Source organism: Marasmius oreades, chromosome 5 (assembly GCF_018924745.1).
Source record: "Marasmius oreades isolate 03SP1 chromosome 5, whole genome shotgun sequence".
Taxonomy (NCBI): Eukaryota; Fungi; Basidiomycota; class Agaricomycetes; order Agaricales; family Marasmiaceae; genus Marasmius; species Marasmius oreades.
The window spans coordinates 3,806,427-3,821,192 of NC_057327.1; the positions used below are offsets into that span (position 1 = coordinate 3,806,427).

The 14,766-nt window shown below is 45.7% G+C and overlaps 3 protein-coding genes across 3 annotated transcripts; all 3 read left to right on the forward strand.

Moving 5' to 3' along the window:
* Window positions 1–5,544: 5,544 nt before the first annotated feature.
* Window positions 5,545–9,167, forward strand: E1B28_009389 (uncharacterized protein; the record flags this gene model as incomplete). Its single annotated transcript, XM_043154282.1, has 14 exons — window positions 5,545–5,995; window positions 6,049–6,255; window positions 6,302–6,407; window positions 6,460–6,615; window positions 6,671–6,785; window positions 6,844–6,931; window positions 6,983–7,101; window positions 7,156–7,321; window positions 7,376–7,838; window positions 7,909–8,058; window positions 8,133–8,394; window positions 8,457–8,698; window positions 8,768–8,900; window positions 8,961–9,167. The coding sequence occupies 14 exons, from the start codon at window positions 5,545–5,547 to the stop codon at window positions 9,165–9,167; spliced, it is 2,865 nt and encodes a 954-aa protein (XP_043009573.1).
* Window positions 9,168–9,970: 803 nt separating this feature from the next.
* Window positions 9,971–11,274, forward strand: E1B28_009390 (uncharacterized protein; the record flags this gene model as incomplete). Its single annotated transcript, XM_043154283.1, has 5 exons — window positions 9,971–10,184; window positions 10,253–10,433; window positions 10,500–10,700; window positions 10,765–10,811; window positions 10,871–11,274. The coding sequence occupies 5 exons, from the start codon at window positions 9,971–9,973 to the stop codon at window positions 11,272–11,274; spliced, it is 1,047 nt and encodes a 348-aa protein (XP_043009574.1).
* Window positions 11,275–12,352: 1,078 nt separating this feature from the next.
* Window positions 12,353–12,940, forward strand: E1B28_009391 (uncharacterized protein; the record flags this gene model as incomplete). Its single annotated transcript, XM_043154284.1, has 1 exon — window positions 12,353–12,940. One exon carries the CDS (start codon window positions 12,353–12,355, stop codon window positions 12,938–12,940), a length of 588 nt encoding a protein of 195 aa, XP_043009575.1.
* Window positions 12,941–14,766: the final 1,826 nt, after the last annotated feature.

A 14,766-nucleotide genomic window follows, 5' to 3' on the forward strand; every position in this document is an offset into this window, starting at 1 on the left:
GTCAAAGGGTATGCTTCTTATCTCAAAAAGGGTAATACTAAAGACTAGGGAAAGCTAGCTCTTAGTTACAGCTATCTGTGCTATGCACTTGAACTGCTAGGGGTTTTTGTATTAGGGTTTCTTTGGGTCCAGTGGACTTAGAAAGGAGAGTGGAAAGCTAGGTGTCCTCTGTGGACTACGAAACTCAATACAAAGACTGTTCTCTGAATAACTCTGAAGGTCTCTGAACTGTTCTCTGAATCGCTCACTCTTATCCAATCTCTTATCCAATCACTGATTTTAACAGGGCAAATCTAATCTCTATTTGGAGGCTACGCACGGGCAGTTGCTCTGAAACTTTCCTACACACTGGCAGTACTTGCTTGCTTTAACTACAGATACAGGCCTGGTATATATACAATTTCTACACTAGCTTACAAATCGTCTTCAGGCTTGGCTGCCCATGCTGGGTTATTGCAGGCGATGCTATCTAGCTGCATTCTCGCTCGCTAATACCGCTAGCATATGCCTCTTAACTTTGCTAGCTCTTTTCACCAGGCATCTGCACACGGTCTGGAAGAGTCTAGCTCTTAACGTCACTGGTCTCTATTCATCGGTTAGTCTCTTAGCGAGAACTTGTATGGTTCGGCACATGGAATCCGATCCTTAATCCTAGCTGAGAGCACTAGCTCTCTCTGACCTGTCCAAAGACCATCTCTCTCTGATGCTTGCACATGTTCGGACACCTCTCCGATCGCTCGCACTTGACTTCACCTTGGTCCTGGGCATGCGTTTTTACTTCTTTCTGTAGCATCCGCTCAGTCCATATGAACCGCTAGCGCTCAACACTTCAGCGCGCCTTTCTCTAAGTCCATCTTCGTTCGAGAGTGTTCGCTCTCTCTTTTTAGGAGTCTGTTTAAGACTTCATCCCTCTTAGCTACGAGTCCAGTACTGAAGCATAAGCCTCAACCTAATATCCCTTAATTGCTTTGTGCATAATAGAGTACAGAGAGTGGTCTTTCTGAATAGCGACCGCTCGCATAGTGTCTTACAGTTTTCAGACAGCCTTACAGTTTTCAGACTAGTGCTACAGGATGCTCTCTAGCTGTTTCTCAGCTGTACTAGTGTACTCTGCTAATGGCCATAAGCTTTAACTAGCAGCTCGGGCTCACTCTAGTTCTCATACGATATCTATATCGTTCCCAAGCACTTAATATATGTGCTAAAATGGACATAATGTGGCGTAGATGTCAAAAGTCGCATTAGTGGTTCACCCTCCTGACATGCAACTCTCTTAAATGCCATAATAGGAAAACTTCCTGATGCCATTTTTCGACAATATCATGCCATGGATACCACAACTGGTCTTTGGTTAGGTCTAGTAAAAGACTATGAAACCAAAAATGCCCATACAGAAGCACAACTCAAAAGATGTTTACACAGTCTTATCTGCCACAACCCAGCCAAGGTTAATGAACATCTTGATGCTATGATTATAATATGTGGTCGGCTAAATGAATGAGATGCAACAATCACAGATACGCAATTCAAAAATGCCATCATTGCATCCCTACCAAATTCAATCATTCCCACCATTGATACTATTGTGGAAACACACAGAATAACATCAACAACACTTACACCAGAAAACCTGATAGCAGCTGTCAGGGCTAAAGCTCTGGGAATATCCATGAAATACAAGAATAGGGAAACAGCAAATTTTGCAAATGATAACAGGAACAACTTCAGAGGAAGAAGTCATAACCGTGGCAGAGACCATAGACAATTCAGGGGAAGAGGCAATGGCAGAGGCAGATTCAATAATAACAGGGAAGGAAATCCATCAAATTCATCAAATCAGCAAACTACAGAAACAAACTTGAAATGTTTCAGATGTGGAGGAATAGGTCACAGAGCAAATAAATGTGCAACTAAATCCACACAAGCACATTCTGCTCAGGAAAAGTCCAAACCTAGGCAACCAAGATTGCCAAATAATGGCCAAAATTCCAAATCAAAGGGAAAAGCAGCCACAGCAGAAGAAGCAGATTTTGCTGAATCCTCATGGGTAGCAAAAGAAATATCCCAGACAGTGGAACTGGTTGATAAGATAAACAATGAAGCTTCTATCATCAAACAAGAAGCAAACTACACTTCTGAATCAAAATTCCCATCTTCCATTTTATTTGATTCAGGTTGTTCATCCCACATGTCTCCAGATGGTGCAAACATCAAAGACATAGAACAAATTCCTACCAGAACCATTGAAGCTGCAAATGGAGAAATCTTCCACACAGATACCAAGGGCACCCTCACTATTCATATTCCAATCAATGAACAAGGACACAGAGGAACTCTTACATTAAGAGATACCTTATATTGTCCCAACATGCCCAACACATTGGTATCCATTGGAAAACTTGATGACAATGGCTACAAATTCAAAATCTCCAATGGAATTTTATCCATCTATGATGGAACATCTGGGATCATCAGGGGAAGAATCCCAAAGATAAATGGTCTTTATCAAACTCCTACATCAGACTATGCATATGCAACAAAGGAGAGGACAGTGTCACTCTATGAGTTACACTGCATTCTAGGTCGCATGAACTATGATTATGTAGTTCACCTTGTAGAAAAAGGAAAACTACAAGGATATAACTTAGACCCACACCAAATGAACAGGCCAACATGTGACATTTGCCTTCAAGGGAAAGCAACTCGTGCACCTATAGCCAAAACTCGAATTCACATCCATGCAGAATCCGGAAATCCCACACCAGATCATCCTAGAAACAGACAGACAAATCCGAAAAAATTCAGAGATTTAATTCACATGGATATGTGGGGACCAGCATCTGTACAATCAATCCACAACACATTGTACACACTCACCCTATTGGATGATGCAACATATTGGTTGGAAGAACCTCTATGCAAATCAAAAGATGAAACTTTTGCCAAATATGTCACCTACCAAACTTGTCTTAAAACTCAACACAATATCACCATCAAGACCCTCCATTCTGATTGAGGAGGAGAATTTTTAAGCAAGGACTTCACAAATTATCTGGAAGGACAAGGAACTATCAGAAAATTGACAGTTCACCACACACCAGAACATAATGGCAATGCAGAAAGAGCACATCGCCCACTTCTCAATGCAGTACGAACCATGCTTTTGGAAGCAGGTTTACCCAAATGGTTTATGGGGACTTGCAATGGAATATGCAGTATATTTGTGGAACAGAACTCCACACAAAGCCATAAATATGGAAACTCCTTACTTCTGCCAATATGGAGTACACCCAAATGCAAATGACATCTACAAATTTGGAGCAATAGTATATATCAAAAGAGATCAGAAACCTTACAAACTAGGATCACAATCCATAGAAGGCAGATGGATTGGATTAGATCCAGATTCAAATGGCTACAGAATTTACTGGCCACAAAGGAATTCCATCACTGTTGAAAGGAGCATATGCTTTTCAGATTGGCAGATCCAACCTGTTGCAGGGGAGCAGGACATCTCTATTGATTTGGAAAATCAAATTGAAGATGATCAACAATACAACAAGCCAGATCAACCAATCATTCAACCTACATCCGAGGAAATCACAGAACCCATTGATCCAAACATTGTCACAGGCAAACATGCCAAAAAGCCCACAAGGAAAATCATGGATATCATTGGCAGCATTGGAGAAGGAAACAAAGAAACAATGTGCTTAACTGCCAGTCTAGCCAAAGTCACAGCAGAAATAGAAGCATATGATCCTGTCACCTTGAAAGAAGCAATGTCCAGACCTGATTGGCCACAATGGAAAGAATCTATGCAAGATGAAATCAATTGTCTCAACCAAAGGAAAACATACACTATCACCAACCTACCCAAAGATGCTCATGCTCTTATATGCAAATGGGTATATCATACCAAAAGAGACAAACATGGAAATGTTGTTGATTGGCAATCCAGACTTGTTATCTGTGGAAACTATCAGATCCCATATGTTGATTATTTCCCAGATGATACATTTGCAAAGGTCACATCCATTCGGATCACCTTGAGCATAGCTGCACAACACAACATAATCATTCACCAAATGGACATCAAATCAGCATACGTATATGGAACATTGGAGGACAATGAAATCATCTATATGAAACCTCCAACTGGTATTGACATTGGAGCTAAACCAGGACAAGTTCTGAGATTATTCAGAGCATTATATGGATTAAAGCAAGCAGGAAGATGATGGTACCTTACCTTTGTCAAATGGATGAAAGACATCAGACTCACATGATCAAACTTTGATCATGTGGTTTTCTATCAGACTTCACCACTTATCATCATTTTTGTTCATGTTGATGACATGGCACTCATCACTGAAACCATAAGGATCATGGAAGAATTAAAGAAGAAGATCTCAGCATTAATGGAAGTAAAGGATGGAGGACCACTAAATTGGTTATTAGGAATGGAACTCCAACAATCATTCAGAAACATCAGTCTTTCTCAAAGATCATACATCAATGCAATCATCATATGATATGGTTTTGAAAACCTCAAACCATTATCAATTCCTTTTGATCCATCAGTCAATCTTGCTATAGCAGCAATTCCCACCAGCAGAGAAGATATCCTATATATGAAGAACAAACCATACACAGAAGCATTAGGAGCTCTTCAATACCTCTCTATTGCTACTCGCCCAGACATCACTTTCTCTGTCTCACAACTTGCTCGCTACTCCAAAAACCCAGGAGTTACATATTGGAAAGCCCTTCAACGAGTTTATCAATATCTCATTGGAACCAGACACCTATGGCTCACTTTAGGTCCTACCAGCAACGACACTACAACTCTGCCCATCGGGTATGCCAATGTGGATGGAATGTCCAACAGCGACTGCCATGCGATCTCCGGTTATGTATTCATATTGAACAGGGGAGCTGTATCATGGAGCAGCAAGAGACAAGAAATTGTTTCTCTCAGCACAACAGAAGCAGAGTACGTCACTTTGACACATGCAGCCAAAGAGGCCATATGGATTCGCAACCTCATAGGGGAGCTATATCAATCTTATAGCTCCCCTATGAGGTTGCGAATCCATATGGCCTCTTTGGCTGCATGTGTCAAAGCGACGTACTCCGCTTCTGTTGTGCTGAGAGAAACAATTTCTTGTCTCTTGCTGCTCCATGATATCAGATCCCTTGATTCCTGAATGTGAATCGTTGAGGTCGCTCCGACATCGCCGTCCATCCTGAGTCCATGTGGCTATTTTAGGTTCCTTTATATAGCTACCAAGTAGCTACATACGTACAAATAGGGAGCCTTTCTTTCCTTCACCCCCGCGTCGTCTCCCTCTGTCGACATCGTCCCTTCTACATGAATCCTGGGGAGCCAAATCGCCTCTTGAGAATCATAAACGCACCGACGTCAAAGGTGAAGCTTAAATTTAAACGGTCGATGGAAAAACGGACGGAACGATCCGAAAGGATTATGTAAATACGGCTCGACTTGCTGCCGTCATGTAAATATTCCCATCTCTCTCTCGCATGCTCGACGACGACAAGAGCCGTCTTCCAACCCATCATGCGAGCTCTACTCATCTTCAACGACGTCGACCACGGCCCTTAATCTCATTCCTGATACTCGCGACCATCTTGTACCTCTCTGTATTCCTTTGGCAGTCTAGGACCCAGTACATTCGGGTCCCTCGCAATGCCCACAATATCGCCGAAAAATGTTCAAGGTTGCGATTATTACCCTCTCCTCCACCGGATTTCTACAACAGAAAGGAATCGGACAGGTTCGACGCGTCTCTCGCTCCCACAAAACCAATTGTGGTGCGGAATGCAACCATCTGGACCGGCGAAGTAGCAGAAGGTCTTGAAGTTGTTTTTGGAGACGTGTTACTTGATAAAGGTATCATTGGAGGCGTAGGAAACGTTGATTCTATTGAGGGAGAGGTTGAAGAGATCAATGTTGACGGAGCTTGGGTAACATGTCAGTCGCAACAGTCGCTTGGCAAACGTTTACTGATTCAATGACCTTTTCAGCTGGAATTGTAGACTTGCACTCCCACCTTGGAGACTTTTCTTCGCCCTCGCTTTCCGGGTCATCAGACACAAATTCTCGTAAAGGCCTTGCTCAGCCATGGCTTCGCTCAGTTGATGCACTCAACACCCACGATGAAGCATACAGGCTGGCTCTCGCGGGCGGCGTTACAAGTGCTGTCGTGTTACCGGGCAGTGCTGGAGCCATCGGTGAGTTCTGACATGCTTTCTTGGACAACTTCTGAAAAGTTTCCAGGCGGTCAAGCGTTTCCTATCAAGCTTCGCCCTACCTCCGAAAAATCGACTTCTTCGATGTTACTCGAATCGCCATTTGACTCTCCTTCACACTGGCGACACTTGAAGTAAGTTGCTCCTCTACTTTTCTACTCCAATATCTGACCCAATCTCTAATAGGCAAGCATGCGGCGAAAACCCTTCTCGAGTTTACTCTGGGACGCGTATGGATACTATCTGGTCCTTCCGAGCTGCCTATGAAGAAGCGCGGAAGCTCAAAGAGAAACAGGATGCCTTCTGTGAAAAGGTCGAAGTTGGGAGATGGGATTTACTACAGTGCGTTTTTTTAAATCATACTTTTTACCGTAGTGACATGCCAACACATATTCAGAAACAAATCGTTTCCGGAAGATCTACAATGGGAAGCTCTAGTCGATGTCTTGCGAGGAAAGGTCAAGATTCAGAACCATTGCTATGAGGAGGTTGATTTGGACGGGATCGTTAGGGTGAGCGTGACTCTGTGTGTAACTCCCTTATTTACTTCTTACTCGGTGATCTACGCAGCTCAGCAACGAATTCAACTTTTCCATTGCAGGTTTCCACCATGCACACGAAGCTTATTTGGTCCCTGAACTCCTGAAGAAGGCATACGGTTGGCATCTTGAAACCACCTTTGGGATATGCGTTACTGACCTCTCGACAGGCCATACCCCAGTCGTTGCCATGTTCGCTACCAATGGTCGATACAAACGCGAGTCGTACCGGGGATCAGAGTACGCTCCAAAAGTGTTATCTGATAATGGGATAGAGGTGGTTATGAAGGTACGTCACACCTCCTCGTTCAAACTCGCTTTTTACCGAGTTCCTTCTGAACAGAGTGACCACCCAGTTCTGAATTCGAGATATCTCCTCCACGAAGCCCAACAAGCGCATTACTACGGCCTATCTGCTAGTCTCGCGTTGGCAAGTATCACCACAACGCCTGCGAGAGCTGCTGGTTTGGATCATCGTATCGGGAAGGTCAAGAGAGGGTATGACGCTGGTATGTTATGTGCTCTTCACCTCCCTCGTAGATGCTGAGGTATGCTTTTTATAGACCTGGTCATCTGGGACTCTCACCCTCTCGCTCTCGGGGCAACGCCAATTCAAGTTTATGTCGATGGGATCCCTCAACTGCCTCACACCCCGACTGCCGTTCATCCGAATTCTCAGAAAGGCCAGACTGCTCCACAGACGCCTCAATTTGAGGAGGAAGCTCGTGAAGCTGTAAAGGCGGATGGTCTACCATCGCTGGATGCGAAAGAGGTCACAGGAACGGTGGTGTTTTATCGGGTGAAGAGTCTATACCTCCGTATTCATGGAAGGATATTCGACATTTTCCAACATCCAGAGGCAGAGAAGGTAAACAACGAAGGGAAGGTACTTGTCCGGAACGGCGAAGTGATTTGTGTTGCTGGCGTTGACCTTATCAGCACAACTGGTGTGAAGACATGCGATTCGAGTGACTTGGACCACGTTGCTGTAGATGCTGGGATTGATTTAGAGGGAGGTTCGGTAGCGTAAGCCTTTTTTTTCATCGGCGATCTGCGACCTTTTTCCCATCCCGACTAACTCTTACCCCTAACACAGACCTGGCCTATCGTCGTATGGCGTTCCTCTCGGTCTCCAACACATCGCTGGCGAGATCTCGACCGGTGACGGAAGGGTTGACTCGAAAATCGCCGGGCAGGATATTGTACGAGCCGTCGATGGCCTTCAATTCCGTACTCGTGATGCACTGTAAGTTCCGTTCTGTTCACCATCTTTTTCTCTTTGCCCGTCTTCCAGAACCTGACGTACCCCGGACAATTTAGATTAGCCTATCGTTCGGGCGTAACAGTTGGAATCACACCCCCGTCTCTTGGGCTTGCTACTGCGTTTTCGACTGGTGCTAAACACAAGTTACAATCCGGAGCGATTGTGAAGGAAGAGACGGCTTTACATGTGATTGTCACCCTTAACGCGCAGGAAGAGAGCGTGAGCACGCAAATACGGAATTTGAGGAAAGCTTTGGTTGATGCTGTGAATGGAGGAGGCGAGGGGGGGTTGGGGGAGGCGTTCAAGAGGGTCATTGAGGTACGTCCCTTCGACATGTAATAGGACGACGAGTCTGACGTTTAACTTCCTCTCATCTCTAGGGCAAAATCCCTCTTGTCGTCGCCGCTCAAAGCGCTGATGTGATGGCAACGCTGATCAGTCTGAAGAAAGAAGTCGAAGATCTTCTCGCCTCCAAGAACGAGAAAGGGGAAAAACAAATCCGAATGACCTTTGTGGGTGCTGCGGAAGCCCACCTTGTCGCACCTGAGATTGCGGATGCTGGGATTGGTGTCGTCGTTACGCCTACTAGACCTTTCCCCTCCACTTGGGAGTCTCTTCGAATGTCAGTTTCCTGTTGTTCTCTTTTTGTGTTCCGTTCATTGTGGGATATTAACTGCTTTCGACTCGTTAGTCTCCCTGGGCCCCCCCTATCAGAGAAAACAGCTGTTTCTACTCTACTTGAACATGGTGTGACAGTTGGAATTGGCGTCTTTACGGGGTCGGGAGCTTGGGTTGCGAGGAATGTGAGGTGGGATGCGGCTTGGGTGAGTGGTTCAAGGATTAATGTTTTTTTTTGGGCTTTCTTTCTGACTTCATGCCGCAAGATTGCCCTTGACTCAAACGGCGCTATCAGTCACGCTGAAGCCTTGGAACTGGCTAGTACGAAGCTCGAGGGTCTGTTGGGCGTGGATGTTGAAGAATCTGATAGGTTTGGGGAAATGGTAGCGACTAGGGGAGGGGAGCTTTTAGAGTTTGAAGGAAAAGTTGTTGCTGTTTTCTCGAGGAGGAGGGGTGTTGTTGATGTCTTTTAAGAGAGGTATGCTGATGGAGAAAGTTGTTCAAAGGAAGGATATATTCTATGTATATGTGAGTTGTGAGTTGTGAGTTGTGGTCAATAAATGTACCAACTTGTCTTTGATTAGCTGTCGATCTCAATAACGTGTAACCAGTTGGCTGCCCTGAGTGGGCGTGGGATACCCTTATACTCGAGTACGTTAGTTTTGTCAGTATCGTTCTGACGCGCGTGACGAGACTTTCTCCTCGGACCATTCTCTATCTCCCCCCTTCACCTTTCTGAAATATTATGAATTATCGGGATCGCTATCAAAGGAGGACCCAGCGTTCTCGTTCAGCTACATCTTCCCCGCGTCACTCGAGTAAGCCTTTCTATTCAACTCAAGCACAATACATCAAACTGAATAGCTCCACTGAAGAGCACGGTTAGCATGCGACGGGGAATTATCGGGATCGCTATCAGAGGACCCAGTGTTCTCATTCAGCTATATTTTCTCGTCACTTGAGTAAGCCTTTCTATTCACTCAAGCACGACACATCAAACTGAATCATAGTTCTACTGGACAGCCCGGTTAGCGTCCGACGGGAAGTAGATGAGAAAAGGCAGGACTTGTGGGACCCTTGCTTACTCCCAAACGCGCTAACACTTGAATGACAAGAGATTTCGGTAATCCTCCGAATATCTGGCTTTGTTGATTTATTTAAGATGATGGGGAGGAAGAAATTAGGGTAGGTTTATCGGACGTATATAAGCAAGTAAGTAACTGACAGTCAAATTCGCGATCCATCTCCTTCACTAACGAACTCTACTCCAGAAACCATGAAGCTCACTGAGGAAAGATTCCGCGCTGAACAGAGGCCTGGAAACATGCCACCTCCGGTGGAAGGTGTTTCTCTGACGGGTCAAGTCGCCATGATCACCGGCGCAAATACAGGCATTGGCTATGAAACCGCGAAACATTTCGCTACCAGAGGGCCTGCCAAGTTGATTATGATTTGTCGAAGTGAAGAGAGAGGTCAAAGTGCGCTAGCAAGTTGAGTTTTTTCACGCTCGTTTAATCTGGCTTTGAAGATCTCACGCCGTTTTGTTCGTGTCGTGTAGGGTTAACATCTGAAACGGGTTTTGTAAATGTCGAACTTTGGATTATGGACTTGAAGTCCTTGAATTCGATCAAAGCGACTAAGGAGAAAGTTGACAAGCTTGATCGTCTCGATATTCTCGTCGAGAATGCCTCGGTGGGGCGATACGTATATGAAATGACGCCAGACGGTTGGGAGTCTACGTACGTTTTCGTCAGATCTTGGTTTGTTGCGGTCGCCATTCATTGACTTTCATGGGTTTTATCTAGCCTGCAAGTCAATGTTGTTGGCGCTGCTCTGCATATTATTTTGAATCTCCCCAAGATGCTCGAGACCGCCGAGCGGTACCCGAAACTCACCCCAAGGATCGTCTTGGTTACAAGCGGTGCCCATTACACGGTTGATTTACCTGCTGAGTCGATTCATGCTCAAAATATGTTAGAGTATCTGAACAGCGAAGAATATTCTCGGTGAGATTCGCCGGATTATCGTGGTCCGCAGTCGCCTCTGATTATTTATTGTACAATAATACAGCCAAGCTATAGAAACTGGTCAAGGCTCGAGATATGCAGAATCAAAGCGTAAGGCCACTGAAACTTGCTCAACACGGCAGATAGTCTGACTTAAAATTGAATCGCAGTGCTTGAAGTAATGTTCATCCGCGCCCTTCAATCCCATCTTCCAACCTTTTCACCGACCGTAACGTGTTGCTCTGTCAGCCCTGGCTTCTGCAATACCGAATTGACCCGAGAGGCAACCGGTGAAGAGGCCGAAACAATTCGTAAAATGAAGGAGGCGATGGCACTAAGCTCTGAAGAGGGAAGTCGTCAGGTTCTTTACGCTGCCGTTGGCGACAGAGTTCAGGAAGAAGCCTTCAGAGGGGCTTACGTGGCGTTCACAAGTGTGCAGGAATGCAGTGATTTTATTCTCAGTGATGAAGGACAAAGGGCGGAGAGGAAGCTATGGAACGAGCTTGTGGATGTGGTTAGTAAGGCTGATGGGAGGGCGAAGGCTGTCATCCGGGAATATCTAAGCCTGGCTTGAAGTATCGAGTCATCGACGGATTGGCTATAGAAGGTCGTGACATCCATTGTGGAGTGGGAGACGGGAGACGACAATCATCTTCTACCGTTCATAACATTACACTGGGTGCGAAATAGCGTAAGTTGAAATTTATGCAAAATTCGGAGATTACGTTGAATCTATGCTAAAGTTTGTCAAAATGTTAGCGTAAATCTCGTCGTAAAACACCTGCCAGTGCGTTACGTCGTCGGCGCCGAGAACAAGCACACTCCTTCCAATGAATAGAAACACTGACTTGAGTATTGACATATAGGGACTTCAGTGAGCAAATATTTTTCTAATTTGCTGAAGAAGATCTCTGGGACATCCTAGAAAGTCGCCTGACCTGTCGTCCGCTATTCCTCACCCAGTGTTACTACTGCATATCGGAATGCAATTTACTGTCGGCCCCGCTCAAGCTCACTGGGTGAAACTCATCGGATGAATACGTTCTTTCCGACGACTGAATCAAGGGTTTTAACTAGCTTCTAGGCATTGAATAGATCGAAGACAACCGAATGACAACCGATATTTTCTTCATGCTGGAATCGGCAAGTTAGAACCGACCAATTGCCGACCAAAGCGATTACATGATAAGACAATACGATGCGAGCGTTCTGTAGGTAAGGCTCGAGTGGATTCGTCGCCCGGTACATGCATCACCGTCTTTTTCTTACAACAAGCATGCTGGCCGTGAATCACTGGCATGATTGAGACAGCCAGCCAGTATTCTTCATACTGAAATTGGCAAGTTGAAACTGACCGGAGGAGTTTCACCCCGGAGACAGTTCTATCTCAACCAATACGACGCAAGCGTTCTGCAGGTAAGGCTCGAATGGTTTCATCACCTGGTAAGTGCTCCACCATCTTTCTTACAACAGTTATGCTAACTGTGTTGAATGGCTGGTATGATTAAAACAATATAAAAAGGGTACGTTCATCGAGTTCATATCCTCAGAACAACCAACAGTTCTACTCGAAAGGTTAGGACAACGATTAGCTCTCCCAGTCATCGTGAAAGCTCACGTCCCTTGACGTTTTCTAGGAAATCATAATCATCATGGTGCTCCGTTCCAACAACAGTGTCTGCATGGCCAACTCGACCGACGAAGACATCTATGTCATGGTGTCTCTCAATGCCGACTGGGCCATTACTGATTTTATCACCGACATTGGTCTCTTCTTGATCGCCGTTGGAGAAATCAGACAACTCGTGGTCGACGTAGAGCTTCCGAAGATGATCGTGACCCTCCGTGATCTCCATCGATTCCTTAAAATCTCTTACACGGCTCTAGCTGAGACCGCCGCTGCTGGCTCCCGCAAGGCTGCAGATGCCGCTTCGGCTCTCCATTATGCGATCAAAAAGAACTCTATCGTTATTCCTGCTGGCCAGTACAAGCAGATTAACGAGAAGAATTGGTTGGAGTCGTTTTTCAATGCATCTGCTGTTGGAAGTTTGTTGGTCGCGAAAACGGTGTCGCTGATGGTCATGACTGGTGATGGGCAGAGGTTTGCGATGTACGATACCAACTCGGATTACTCCTGGATCGCTACTAAGGAGGGGAAGTGTGTCCGGTCCAAGTATGGGTCAGTCTGGCAGCAGGATACTCAAGCTGGAGTGGTGGATTGGCCTGTAGGCGGCTACTAGATAGAGAACTTAACCCGCAGCCCAGAGGCTTGCTTTTTAAATAGTTGACAGTGAAATGGCTCGAACCAATAGTATTGAAGTCTACATGAACTTCGGAGCTCGATAAGGTATTCATATTCGACTCGATATCAGTCATTAGACCCACCACTGCACTGCAGTGAGTGATGTGATCGCTGCCATCCAAGGATAATTGTGTATATACAGTATAAAGCAAAAAGCCCATTCATATAATAAATTTGTAGTAAAAGATTTCGTGGTGATTATGTTGTCAAAGAGATGGAACTGCGAGGTTGAGGACCCTGAGCGAACCTGATGGAAGCTTGATCGATTGATCCGCGGATGTGAAATTCAATAGATCCTCACGCCACAACCTGCATGGTGTGACATTCCTTATCTGATCATTCGGACTGTCACCTCCGAACTACCATCCACTTGAGCATTTTGCCAGTGAAGTAAGTGGTGATTCTATATATTTGCATGACTACTCTCATGCTTAGAACTACAGTTCTGCTCTAGCTAAAAACAAGATGGACGGGTACTTCAGGCGATCCAACCTTGAACCGTTCGCGATTAGGGATTCGTCAATGATGGGTTTTTCAATGGGCTGACAAAACTCTGCTCGTGCGTGGAGTTGAGATTTGAAGTTTGTGGTAGCTGGGCGGGTTGCACTCGGTTCAATCTACACTACCGACCCGAAGGAGCTGGGGGTTCAATAAAGACACGTCATGGCTCCGAACGTTGGACCACATCCATGCCCTATAGCATTCAAAATGTGGCTCTTTCACGAGGAAGAACTCCGCATTCATACTTTAAGGCAACGCCAACGAAGAAGGACCATCCAAAGCCTCTCTTGCATCCTCATCTCCCATTCACGTTTTGGCGGCCGTTCCACGCACCCTTAAACGTTCAGAATCGCTCATGATGCATGACTCCTCAAACAACCGCTTTTCTTCGAAGTGCACGGCCAAAGAGACCTCACCTCATAGAGTCCGCTGGCTCTGGGACCCCCTTCAAGGCAGAAATTCTCTATTCTTGACAGGCCCTTGAAATTCTCGGCTTCAGTCACCGGCCGCTCTTATTCCACTCTTATTCCACCCTAAAGTTAGGTTTACTGGATTTTTCGGCGGCGGGGCCCTTTAGGCTGCGGATATCTGGACCATTCTCGAGTCATCGTTTTCAAATGCATCGACTCCGGCCGTTGGGCGTGACGCCACGGGTTTTCTTCCTTTGCTGCTCTGCGTTCTGCGAGGGGTGGGACGCCGTTGATAAGCCATTCATTGTCATTGCGAAACGGGAATGTGTAGGCATAGCCTCTTCTACCATTATCGGTGGTTAGGCTTGGCGGCAGCTCTCAAGCCATATTTTGCGACTTCTAATCTCTCTCCCACTGCGATAGCGAACAAGACCCGACATGCGGGTAGCATCTTCAACCATTGGTCACATGTCCCCTATTTGGAGGAGACCATCTGCCCTCGCGTCACATATGCCAGCGTATGCTTCGACCATTGGCATCTACTTATTGAGATGGTGACTCAGGTGTTTCGCATTCAGTACGGTAAGATCACATTAGGCTCTGTGTGTATAGTATCTAATAATACTTCGTGTTTCCAGGCCGCTAAGGGCTTAAACATCGGAGAACGCCCTGGAGCCCGACATTGCCTCAAGTACGAGATCTTAGTGGTTAGTGGAGATATTTATACGATTGAACCTTCCGCCACTGATTCGTCGTTTACTCAAGCGGAATGACGAGGCTTGCAGAGCGGTTAGACTCTTCACTCCCTCCACCATTCGACTGCCTTGTATCCTGGCTCCTTCAAATGATAAGC